This window comes from Phyllobates terribilis, unplaced genomic scaffold (assembly GCF_046119375.1).
Source record: "Phyllobates terribilis strain yellow unplaced genomic scaffold, ASM4611937v1 Scaffold_9__5_contigs__length_417890890, whole genome shotgun sequence".
Taxonomy (NCBI): domain Eukaryota; kingdom Metazoa; phylum Chordata; class Amphibia; order Anura; family Dendrobatidae; genus Phyllobates; species Phyllobates terribilis.
In genome coordinates, this window is record NW_027362769.1 from 244,435,446 (window position 1) to 244,448,236 (window position 12,791).

The 12,791-nt window shown below is 38.5% G+C and overlaps 1 protein-coding gene across 3 annotated transcripts in view; it reads right to left on the reverse strand.

The window, feature by feature from the left end:
- Nucleotides 1-3,111: 3,111 nt before the first annotated feature.
- The window catches only part of METTL22 (methyltransferase 22, Kin17 lysine), a 224,842-nt gene continuing 215,162 nt past the window's right edge, over nt 3,112-12,791 (reverse strand). For all 3 annotated transcript variants that reach the window (XM_073647778.1, XM_073647777.1, XM_073647779.1), the window contains exon 11: nt 3,112-3,989. In XM_073647778.1, the coding sequence (XP_073503879.1) occupies nt 3,954-3,989 (36 nt within the window). In that variant the 3' untranslated portion in view covers nt 3,112-3,953. The remainder of the gene's footprint in view (nt 3,990-12,791) is intronic.

Below are 12,791 nucleotides of genomic sequence, written 5' to 3' on the forward strand. Positions count from 1 at the left end.
CAGTAGGTGAAGTGTATCAGTGATTGACAGTCCTCACTGTGTGCACAGACCTAGTAGAACCGCCCACTGGACAGATATAGTACATGGCACTTCTGTAAATGAGAACTTTGCGCAGGACCTTCTGCCTGTGGACTAATCTAAAACTGTTCAGTAAAATCTTCTCATGAAGCGAAGCTCCAATTTTTGTGTTTTTTGCCCTTTATTCTTTTGGAAGTGTCAAAGGCAGGAGATTTTGCTTTGAAACCTACTTTCCAAAAATATATCTAAACCTTAGACTTGTTTCAAGAAATAAGGTTTCTTATGACTTACAACACTTTTTTTTGGTATTTTTAGCCACATTCAGAAGTGAACAATATTAAAATCTAAATAATTATTGAAATAAACAGGAAATAGTTTTGTTCTTAAAGGAGAGTCTGACTTAAATGGAACCTGACAGCTGATACATGGTGCCCGATCCACCAGCTGTATTGATCAGACTATGGCTGTATGATTTCAGCCATATATATATTTAACTCCGAAACACTTTGGTATTTCAGAGAAAAACAGTTTGAGGCTATGTGCCCACGATGCAGAAATGCTCAGGATTTTTTCCTGAGCTTTTCTGCATCTCCCTGGCAGAAAAAAACGCATGCGGATTTTACATGCGGATTGTACATGCGTTATTCCTGCCAGGGACATGCGGATGTGAAGCGTTCTTCACATGCATTTCCGCATGCGGGTTGACAAGCGCTTTCCAAGCGATTTTAGCATCACTTGGAAAGTGCTTGTCAACTTGGTCACACTATATAAATCCATGCAAACGGCATGGATTTATATAGTGTGACCGAGAGAAAGTAAAAAAATAAAAAAATAAATATATACTTACCTTCCGATGGCCCGCGCTGTCTTGCTTCACCGTCGCGGCTGCCGGCAGCGGTAGAGTGAAAGACCTGCCGACGTCAGCGTCGCGTGACCCGTCACATGACTATGACGTCAGCGCAGGTCCTTCAGTACATTGCGAATTGCCGGCATGCGAGGAGGAGCGCAGCGCGGGCCGCCAGAAGGTAAGTATCATATTTATTTTTAATTTTATTCCTTCTTCTTTTTTTTTACAGTTTTCTATGGTACCCAGGTCCGAAGGAGAGTCTCCTGTCCTCTAGACCTGGGTACCATCTGCACATTAGAATGCATGAAATGCGCATCTACATATACAGTGATGCGTAATCCATGCGGTCCAATGCAAGTCAATGGCGGCGAAAACGCAGCGCTTCCGCAAAATAATTGGTAGTGCTGCGTTTTTTTCGGCAATGATAATCCGCAGCGGAAATTTCCGCAGCATGTGCACAGCACATGCGGATTATCATTGGGGGACATGGCAGGCCTTCTACCATGCGTTTTTTAAGCGTTTCTGCCGCTGCGGAAACGCTTAAAAAATGCATCGTGGGCACACAGCCCAAGAGCCGCTGGGGACCAAGCTGCATGGGAGACTAGTCAGACAGGCGGGCATCAGGTGGTTTCTGACAGCCCACTGCTGAGGATTGAGAGATATTTCACTGTATGCATATATAGGGAAAGACCTGTCTCTCTAAGACAGGGGGAAGTGAGAAACCACCAGGACCCGCCTTTCCGACAAGTCTCCCATGCGGCTATTAAATTATCTTTTTCTCTGAAACTTCGCAGCATTTTAGAGTAAAATATGTATGGCTGAAATCATACAGCCACAGTCTTGTACATGCTACCTGTCCATCACCAGTCAGGTTCCGTTTAAAGAAGACCTGTCACTTGCTCAAAACATTGAATAAAATTCCTTGTATAAGTCCCTGAGCTCCCCTGACTTTGCTGCTCTTTTCTGTTTTGCGCTGTGTCACTCCATTACAGAGATATTCACAATTGTTTCTTCTGGAGCGCACTATTTGAAATCTCTGCTCGTAGCGCAACTGAGTGTTTCTTCACAGTCTTCTCTGGGAACGAGCGCCTTCACACCTCCCTCCGAGATGCTGCCAACCACTGCTCAGCAGTGTATGAGACTGATAAATCTGAAGCTCCAAACTGAGGTATTCAAGTAAAAAACTGGTGGCGGAAATGCAATGATTATTAGGGCCAATATGTGTTTGTTTCCTTTGTCTCTCCCCAAACGGTCAGACCCTGACACCATAGGGAAAGATCTTATGCTTGCAATTGGAAATCCACAAACAACAAGCTAGGGGTTTCCAGAGTTTGAAACAATTTTGAATTTCTACAGCAAGACTGCTAATATCCATGTGGCTGATGAAAAGGACAGGAAGTAGGATTCTAGTATTAGGCCTACTACTAGTGAACTAAGTGAAAATGATCAAAACAAAAACAGAAAAATACATTTCGATAAAAATTTGATTTACGCAAAAGAACATATTCTGATGACACATTCCTTACTAAGGGGTTGTGCCACTATAAAAAATACTTTTAACCAAGCAGAAAAGGTGGAAATAAAATGTTTTTGTAATTTACATTTATTAAAAATTATGCTTCATTCAATAAATACCAAGCTTTTATCTTCTAAAATATGCTCCCTAGCACCCCCTGGTGCTATTCCATTCCGTCCTCGCAATCAGCAATCAGCTGGTTGAGTTTGCGCAGTTCCTGTCATCATAAGAGATCTGATTCCCCCCAACACCCACCCCTAGTGTGCACAACGTATTCTCCTCACAAGTCTGACAGCACAGGGAATAGTTTGCTATGGAAGCGTGTCAGTGAGTCTTCCCAACCCCTTTCTGGGTGAGATCATCTGCTCCACGGAGCTGTTAGCGTGATAGCAGAGAGACACTTCCCGCACTCACACACAGGTCTGTGGAACAGATGATCTCACCCAGAGGTCAGCTGTGTGAGCGCAGGGGGGGATGAATCTCAGACGCGCTCTGTGCTTACAGCAGGGAGCCTGCGCTGTCAGACGTATGAGGGAGATTCCGTTGTGCACACTGGGGGTGGGGAGTTGGGGGGCCTCTTATGATAGGAACTGCGCAGACTCGACCAGCTGATCGCCCACTACGAGGACAAAATGGAAGAGGGAGCATACTTCAGAAGATAAAAGCTTGGTATTTATTGAATGAAGTATAATTTTTAATATATGTAAATTAAAAAAACATTTATTTCCACATTTTTTGCTTGGTTAAAAGTATTCTTTATGGTGGCACAATCCCTTTAAGAACAGCCATTCTGAAATGCTTAAAAACAATACAGAGCTTTTCTGTAGCCAGTGATAAGTTTGCTTCCTACTATGAAGTGAGAAATGCGAGGTACAATTTACCCTGATAATGCTCAGTAGTTTTAATTCTTCTGCTGCCGAGAAAGATTAAATTGTAAATAATTAAGGACATATTATTTACGTCCTAATCTTAGGAGGGTGTAACATTTTTGACGTTCAAGTTCTGAGTACAGACCTGAACTCATACATATGAGATACATATGAGGCTGCTGAGTCTGGATCAGGAGACCTACACCCAGTTTGGTCATCACGGTCCATTATCAGACCGTGAGTGTTGGAAGCGTGCTGCATGGTATATCATACATTTGGTGTAGCTTGCTAGACAAGTTAGAAACTTCTTTTCGCTACCTCCTAGAATACTTTATACCAAAATAATGGTATAAAAAGCATCCAAGACACAAATTTAGTGCATGGTATGTATGCTACATTTTACGCATTTTTCTTTTTCAGTATCTCCTTGGCCATTTTGAGGCCTGCTTACAAGAACTAATGATCAAAAATACAGAAAAACAAAAATCTTGAGAACATAATACAATTTGTACCAACCTAGTTCATTTTTTTAGTTAACCTAAACCGATAACAGTTCAGTACCTAGAATACTATGACTTTTATACGTTCATTGAAGTAATATAGATGGCTCCTGGTCAGTGTTTTCTAGAACAATGATACTTTGTTTTTTTTTCCCTTAGTCATAATTCACATTTTTTCCTCGGTAACGCAGAATGTAAAGGCATCAAGTAAGTGTTGTGGCTGTAATTTCCCATAGCTCCTGTTGAAATAATAAAAAAAAAAACAAAACAGTTAAATTAGATGAATTATCAAATTCAAAATGTCCTTAAAGGGAAGCTGTTAGTAGGATCAACCCCCCTAAGCGGTCTATCTATATGGGCATGTAGGTCATAGGAAATGGAATAAAATGATACCTTGATATCTGCGATCCGATATCTTATTCCAGACCAAGCCACATTTTTCATAAGCAAGCAGTAGACATGCCATCAGAATGCGACCACGCCGCGGGACTGGAGCAGTGAGTATGAAAACATCCCTGCATGGAGGGGGAAGGGAAACCATGCAGGTGAGCTCGCAATGATGTTAATAGGGACATAACCTGTGTGAGACATTTAGATCAGGAAAGCAGACTGTCAGTCATTACATGTTTCACACTGGAAATTGCCCTTTTTTAATTAAAAGGAGCTCTGGAGGCAGGACTCATTTACACATTAAAAAAATGTGGATTTCTCTAGAATAAACAATCAAATTTAACATACCAAGGTATAATTTTGTTCAATTTTTTTTACCTACATGCCCATATAGACTGCTTCAGAGGGTTGATTCTATTGACAGATTCCCTGTAAGTCATTTGTAGGATTGGTATACCTTTACCATACAGAAGAAAGTAGTTGACTATGCTTTTCTATGCAAAGGTATCCTTCAAAAATTAAGTACACTACGCAGTATATGTTTTTTTTTCCAAAAGGCAATATGTGCAATTTTATGCCGATAAAAGTGCAATAGGACAATTATTACACAGATCTTGTTGGAGTTTTTTTGCCAAATTAGTAATAAGCATTGTTTATAAATTTTATTATATTATATTTGCTCTCAGAGTATACTACACCTGTGTCATGGGTGTGTCAGAGGTGACAGACAGTCACCCTGCAGTTGGTTGCAGGAGAGCTCTACGTTTGGCATTACAGACATCTTCTTAGAGGCTGCCTCTAGGACTCAGCGGCTACCTCCCTCTGGCTAATTACCTCCCTGGCCAGGGTGTATAAATACCTGGTGTGTTCTAGAGGTAGGTGCTGGCGAGATTTATTATTCCTTGTGAAGGCTTAGCAAGAGCAGTACTTCGTCCTCTCTGGAGCTTGAGGACGTGTTTGTGCATTTGTCTGGAGTCATCTAAAGCTAAGCACTTTTCCCCTGTTTGTCCTTCCTTGGTATCTGTAGTGTTTAGTGGACATCGACTAGTGCTCATCTCCTCCCTTCCCTATCTTGAGCCAAACGCCAGGGAAAGACAAGATGAGGTACATGTGCGGCAATTGGTTAAGAGCCAATACAGGGACATTAGGGGAGACAGGGTGATGCTATATCAACCTAGGAGGTCTCCACTTTCCCCCCTTTCCTTAAAGTCTGGGCTCCCTTTCCCTCTTCCCTTTGTGTTGCACTAAGTCTTTCCCACCCCTTGAGTGACAACCTGTCAATGGGATAAATATGTAAGGCTACTTCTAGTGACATTGCTTTGGCTATTCTGGAGAAAAACTCATAATTATTCTGTCTTTAAAAGCTATTGTTTAAATCAAAAGGGCAAATAACGGTTTTATTTTATTTTTCCTCACAGATATCAATGTAGAGTTAATTAAAACAATCTGGGCCCATGGTTCCAGTTTACTTAAAAAAAAATTGGGCAAAAACATTTTTCCACATGGTAGAACTCCCAGAGAGGGATAATACCAAGGGATACCGAAAAGAAACCGGAATTATTTTCTATTGAACTGTGAGATGATGGCGAGTTTGCAGAACCCTTCAGTATGCCAGCCGACAGTGCTGAGGAAGGTTCCATTTAGCTCCGGTGATTTTCAACGAATTGATCAATCTTTTGCCTATTTTATTATTGCAATCGACCGACTAAACTGATAAAAATGTGCTGAAAATTTGTCAAGCCATTTTGGAAGATCATCATCAGACCATCGATGAATTTATGGAGTTGATTGGTATTTTAAGGAGTTCCTGTCAGCAAATTTAAACTGAGAAAATTGGGCAATAAAATTCATGCCGCATCTGGTCACACCTAACCAGAAAGACAAATTATCTGGTTGCAAATGGAGATTACTTTCAAGTAGCCTAAAGTTTCAAAAAGTACAAAAAATACACTTTTTTTAATAAAAGCATTCCGGTTTCATTTGGGTACCCCCTCATAACTGTATCCAATGTTTTTTTTGTCCAAAAAGAAACCAAACTTCACAGCAGCGTTATGGTCGTGTGAATCAGCCATCACAAAATAGGCGAAAAATTGAACAACTTTATAAAATAAAGTCACTGGAGCCATAAGCAAACTTCCCCAACGTGAGCTAGCATACTAAGAAAGGTTCCACGAACATTCACCTACTGGCAGAAGCCCGTACTTCTAGCAGACTGCCCTCCAGAAGACTGTTCCCGTTTCTTTTGGGTACCACTCATATATTTTGAAGTTCTTTCGAATACCAGCACATGAAGGAATATGTTAACTTAAAAAATAATGCTCATCTCTAGAGTGCACAAGTATTATTTAGTTTGTACAGTGTAATTAATATATATGTGACCCATAGCGACATAGGTATGGCACTGTACTCTGAATAGAAATGAGTAAATTGAACATTACAGATTTCATAAAAATAGTTGACTTTTTAATGTAATAATTAAATATATATATATTTTCAATCATTTTTGGCCACGATCTAAGAAATGCTGAAGGGCCCAGACAAATTTTCACAACTTTAGCAAAATATCTAAACTACTATTCAGACTGAAATTTTCATTTATAATCTTATAAATCGAATCGAGGGTAAAATGATTAATTCTGATGATCAGCTTGGATATTGTATACACAATAGATGGATATGTTTCTCTATTTTCGACTTCTGTGACAAGAAAGAGAAGCCGAGATATTGGGTACTTGCTGTGTGGCTTTGGAAATAAATTGAAAGCTTAGAATGCTCTATCAGATTTTTTATGGTTTTGAATCTCAATAAAACTATTTCGTTGGTAGTTGTACGTCTGTGTAGCTGCATAATTTCTAAAGTTTAAAGGGATTGTCTGGGACAAGCATATTGATGACCTATCCTCCATATTATATATCATCAATATGAGATTGGGTGTGGATCTGCCACCCGCCACCCCCACTGATTAGTGGATATCTGCTCCAGCTGCAAGCAATGTATAGAGCGAAATTCCACAGCTCCGAACATTGTTTAGTGGCCGATGCCGAGTAGTGCGTGACAGCATGGCAAATCAGGGATGTTCATGGGCGGAGCCGATTCTTGACGGGAACAAGCCGGAACCCCGAACACGAATTTGAAATGCTGAACAAATTCGCTCAACACTAATGCTGAGTACTGTAGATTATGTCCTATTACTTTGATGGGAGAAACTGAGGCTGGTCGAGCATTTGGCATTGAATTTTGTGCGGAGAGAAATCTGATTTCTTAACGTCTTCCCATCTAAGCCATTTTTCCCTTTCCTTACCAGGCCAAATTTTACAAATCTAACCAGTTTCATTTTATGTGGTAATAAAGTCTGGAACACTTCTACATTTCACAGTAATTCTTAATTAGATTTTTTTTTTTACTTTGTGACGTATTGTACTTTATGTTCATAGTAAATTTAAGTCAGTATGATTTGAATTTACTAAAATATCTGAATATTCATGAACAGGCAGAAAAATTAGCAATTTTCAAACTTTGAATTTTTATGCCCTTAAAACAGATAATTAATACATAACATTACCATATGTATTTTTTTATGTTTTTTTTTTGTTACAGTGTTAGAAGATTAAAAAGTTTAGCAGCAATTTTTCATTTCTTTTTTCACTAAACTTTACAATACTTTTTTTTTTTAGGGGACCCCCTCACTTTTGAAGTGAATTTGACGGATATATATGCCAGAAAGCCCTCAAACAAATCCCCATTTAAAAATGGCACATCTTAAAGTATCCAAACCTGCATAGCAGAAGTCTGTTAACCTTCTAGGTGCTTTCACAATAATTAAAGCAATTCGGAAGGGAAAAAAATAAAATGTTGCTTTATCACTAAATTTTTGATTTTCACAAAGGTAACAAGAGAAATAGAGTTCAAAATTGTGAGGTCCATTTTCTAATAAGTACGCTAATGCCTCATATATGGTCACAAACTACTGTTCGGGCACACTGAAAAGCTCTATAAGGAGGGACTATAATGGAGTGCAGACTTTGCTTGAATGATTTGCAGAGCCCCTTAGGTGCCAGAACAGCAAAACCATCCCATAAATGAGCCCATTTTACAAACAGACAACCCCCCCATTATTGGTAGGTGTAAGCGGTTGTTCCATCAGTATTTTGCAACTGCGCTGTTCCTTTATCATGGGGGCCTGCTGCATCCTGCAGTACATTGGTGACCTGTTATTGATAAGTACAACTGATTTATACTGTGATTTTTTTTTTGGATTTACATCCTTTTGTTCAGTGAATTATATACTGGAAAGAGGGTGACGGAACAAAGGACAAATGCCAGATTCAGGAAACCTGTAGAATTTACAGTCGGTAAAAAATGACTTATTTATAAGAAGTGAAATGTCCTCTTTAACAATTCCTCATCTGTAGGGACTTTTCTGTAGGGTCTTCCTGCATTCATAATAACGTATATTATAAAAAATATAACATTATTGATAATGTACAGTCAAAGCTCGAATACATTTTTTAAAAAAAAGCGCCAAATTTGCTGCTTTTTAATCACCCCACCTCACAAAAAAAGTGACGGAAGGTTCTGTATGCTCTTTTGGGGCAAATGTATTAAAGATGTCTAAAAGAACAACGTTTTTAGTGCGCATAGCAACTTTTCACAGCACAGATTTCACCTTACTACATCTGTTTAACCACTTCCTGACATTTTACAAACCGGTACAACCTATTTTGCAGGGTATTCACTCAAATGAACGCACAGGTATGTGCTGGTGATTGGGCAGGAACAAGAGACTGTGTCCGCACGATTATGGCAGGAGTACATCTTAACAGCCGAACTGATGGTGTTAAACCTATAAATATCACAATCAGTAGCAAGCACATAATTTAGAACGTTGTGAAAGGCAGGGTGATCCACCTCTCACCCCAAAGGATCATCGACGATGCAATCACGAGTGGACAGTGGTTGTCATGGCACATGGTTGGCATGACCTGCCAAGTACAGTGGCATATTAGACCCGCTTATAGCAGGACCCAACAGGGGTTCTGGCAGTGTAAGATAACGGGTCTAATACTTATATATTGCAGGGTATTATTAGACCAGTGTTCAGGTAAATGATAGTGCAATAGTGGAACTAAGTAAAAAAAAAAAAAAAAAAATCACAAAAAAAAGTTTTTACCAGTAAGTACACATTTTTATGTAAAAACAAAAATAAAAAAGTACTCATAACTGAAATGATGAAGCGATCTGTAAAACTGTCACACTATTTAACCCTTATAGTAAACACCATAAAAAAACCATAACTGCAAAACCGATGTTATTTCAAAATACTGCCGACAATAGGAATTAAAAATACTATAAAAAAAAATTGTATATAAATAACAATGATACCATTGAAAAGGTTGTCACGTCCTGCAAAAAACAAGAAAAGTAAAAAAGTTATAGCTCACTGAATATGGTGATGTATAAATTGTGACAAAGTCACTGGCAGAATGCTGGGGGGGGGGAGATATGTTTCACTGAAGCTGTTAGCTTCAGTGATGTGAAACATGGAAGTTTTTACTGCATAATGGGTGCAGAGAGGGTTAAACAGCCATTTAAAAAGGGCATGTTTTATAGGAGGATGGCTGTAGTGCAGGCGGTAGGCAATCCACCATATCTCCACCCCAGGGCAGGGTCTGGGCTTTAAATAGCCAGCCTTTTCATTCAGGTGGTGTTCAGTGTGTGGAAGATAGCTCCTGAGAGAGAGGAGCTTGTGTTTGTGCTAAAACTGGACCATGTGCTCTTGCTAACCCTGAGTTGGCAGACCTCGGCCGAAGTAAGGACTGTTCTGTATCTTTTTCCTTTTTTTTTTTGTTTCCAGTTATGCCAGAAAGGCTATGTTTATGTTGTGCACTTGACCGTGGTTTATGCTGCTTCCTACAAATAGACCACCAAGTCATTTAAAGAGACCGTGTCCTGTATCTACCTCCGAGTGGAGCAGAGCGAGCGACTATAACAACTTTTTTTTTTCTAACAATTGTTCTTAATATGCAAAAGTATCAAAAAATAAACATCTATATAAATGTGGTATCATATCTTATTGCTTTCATTGCTCAGTGAACTGTATAAAAAAAAAAAATACCCACAATTTCTGCATTGCTATATTTTTGTTCATTCTGCCTCCTGAAATCATCCTAGAAAGTGATGAACTTTTATGCACCCTAAAATGTTAAAAAGGTAAGAATAAAAAGTTCCACTTATCCCACCAAAAAAGCCCTTTTTTAAAATAAAAAAAGCATTTTTAGTATGTAAAAGTAGCAAAAAAATCTAGAATAAAGCTGTTTTATCACTTGCACAGATTTGAAATTTTCATTTTGCAGCATCAAATACATACTTATTAGCGGACGACGCTCATGGAGTCAAAATCCTCACTACAACTGTAGATTAAATACCAAAGGGGTGTAATTTCCAAAATGGGGTTACTTGAGAGGGTTTTCTGCTGTTCTGGTACCTGGGGGCTCTGCAAATAGAGTCCACAAACTATTCTAGGAAAATTTGCATTACAAAAGTCAAATAGTTCTCCTTCCCTCTTGTGTGGATAAAGAGTACTGCATATAGGTAATTGCTGCATTCAGGAAAAGTGTGTAATGAATAATGGGGCCATTTTTACCTATTCCGACTTGTGAAAATGTAAAATCTGGGGCTAAAGTCAAATTTGAATGGTAAAAATGTAATTAATTTTTCAATACACCCAATGGTAAAAATTTCTGTGAAACAGATGTGGTGTTAATTACATCTCTAGATAAATTGAGAGATGTTGTTTATAAAATGCGATCACTTATGGTAGGGTTCTGCTGTTGTCGCACTTCAAGGGCTCTGCCAATTTGACATGGCACCCGGTAACCATTCCAGTAAATTCTGTACACTAATATGTACTTCTGAGCTTTTCACTGCACCTGAACAATACTTTCTGATCACATATGTGGTACTGGAGAAGTTGTGTAACAAATTATGTGATCTGTTTTCTCCTATTAGCTCTTTTCATAATTAAAAATTTGGATCTAAAAGTAACATTTCAGTGGAAAAAAAAACAATTTTTTACTTTCACAGCCCAATATTATAAAATTCTGTGAATCATCCGTGGATTCAAAATGCTCACTACACCTCTAGATGAATTCCATGAAGAGTGTAGTTTCAAAAATGGTGTCACTTGTGGGGGTTTTCTGCTGTTTTCGCACACTAGGAGCTCTGCAAATGGTGTAAGCAGTCTATTACTGCAAAAATTATGCTCGAAAAATTCAAATGATGTTCCTTTTCTTCTGAGCCCAGCTTTGGGCCCAAACAGTAGCTTCTTACCATATGTCGGGTATTGGCAACAGGAGAAATTGCACAACAGATTTTACACTACATTTTCTCCGGTTACCAATGTGAAAATGAGTAATTTGGAGGTAAAACAACATTTTCACTGAAAAAAAACAATATTTAATTGTATAACATGCTACAAAGCACCTGTGAGCTCAAGATGCTTATCACACTGTAAATTAATTCCTTAAGGGGTTTAGTTTCCAAAATGGGGTCACTTGTGGTCGGTTTCTGCTATTTTTTCCCCTCAGAGGCTCTGCAAATTTGGCATAAAATCAGCAATCTACTCCAGAAAAATTTGTGATTCCATTTCAAGTCCTGCTATGTGCCCAAATAGTTTCCAGCCACATATAGGGTATCAATGTACTCAGTAATACCAAATTGTGGGGTCTATTTTGCATTTGAATATGCTAAGGGGTGCAGTTTTTTAAATGGTGTCTTGTTTGTGGTTTTTCTAACTTATAGGCCCCTCTAAGTCACTTCAAAAGTGAAGTGGTCTCAAAAAATAGTTTTAGTAAGGTTTTGTACAATTCACCAGAATAAAGAACAAAAATTGCTGACAAACTTTTAACCCTTCTAACATTTTAACCAAAAAAATAATTTAAAAATGATGCAGATAAAATAGACATGTAGTAAATGTTATTTATTAACTATTCTGTGTGGTATGACTTTAAAAGGGTAAAAAATTCAAAGTTCAAAAATTGCAAATTTTTCTAAATTTGTGTCAGATTTAGAAATTTCATAAATAAAAAACAAAACATATTGACCAAAATTTAACATTAACATAAAGTACAATGTGTGGTGAAACAAAAACAAACAATTTGAAAATCACTGGCATATGTAGTAGAACTACAACAATGTAACCATATAAAGCCACACATCATATTTGAAAAAAATCAGGTTAGGAGGTGAAAACTGGCCTCGGTGGGAAGAGGTTAAGCAATGAAAACTGTTGAGCAACAAAACCAGTATGGTTTCCTGGGCTCATTTACCAAATCTAAACCCTAAAAGAGATTTATGATCTTAATATATGACAAATTATGGTATTGAAACCACTGTTAGACATCAGTAGTCAGGACTGCAGCCTTGCATCACTGGGGTCCGGGGTTCAAGTCCCACCAAGGACAACATCTACAAGGGGTTTGTATGTTCTCCCCATGTTTGAGTGGGTTTCCACTGGGTTCCCGGGTTTCCTCCCACACTCCAAAGACATACTGATAGGGAATCTAGATTGTGAGCCCCAATGGGGACAGTGATGATATCTGTAAAACGCTTTGGAATTAATGGCCCTATGAGAGTAAAATAAATGTTTACAT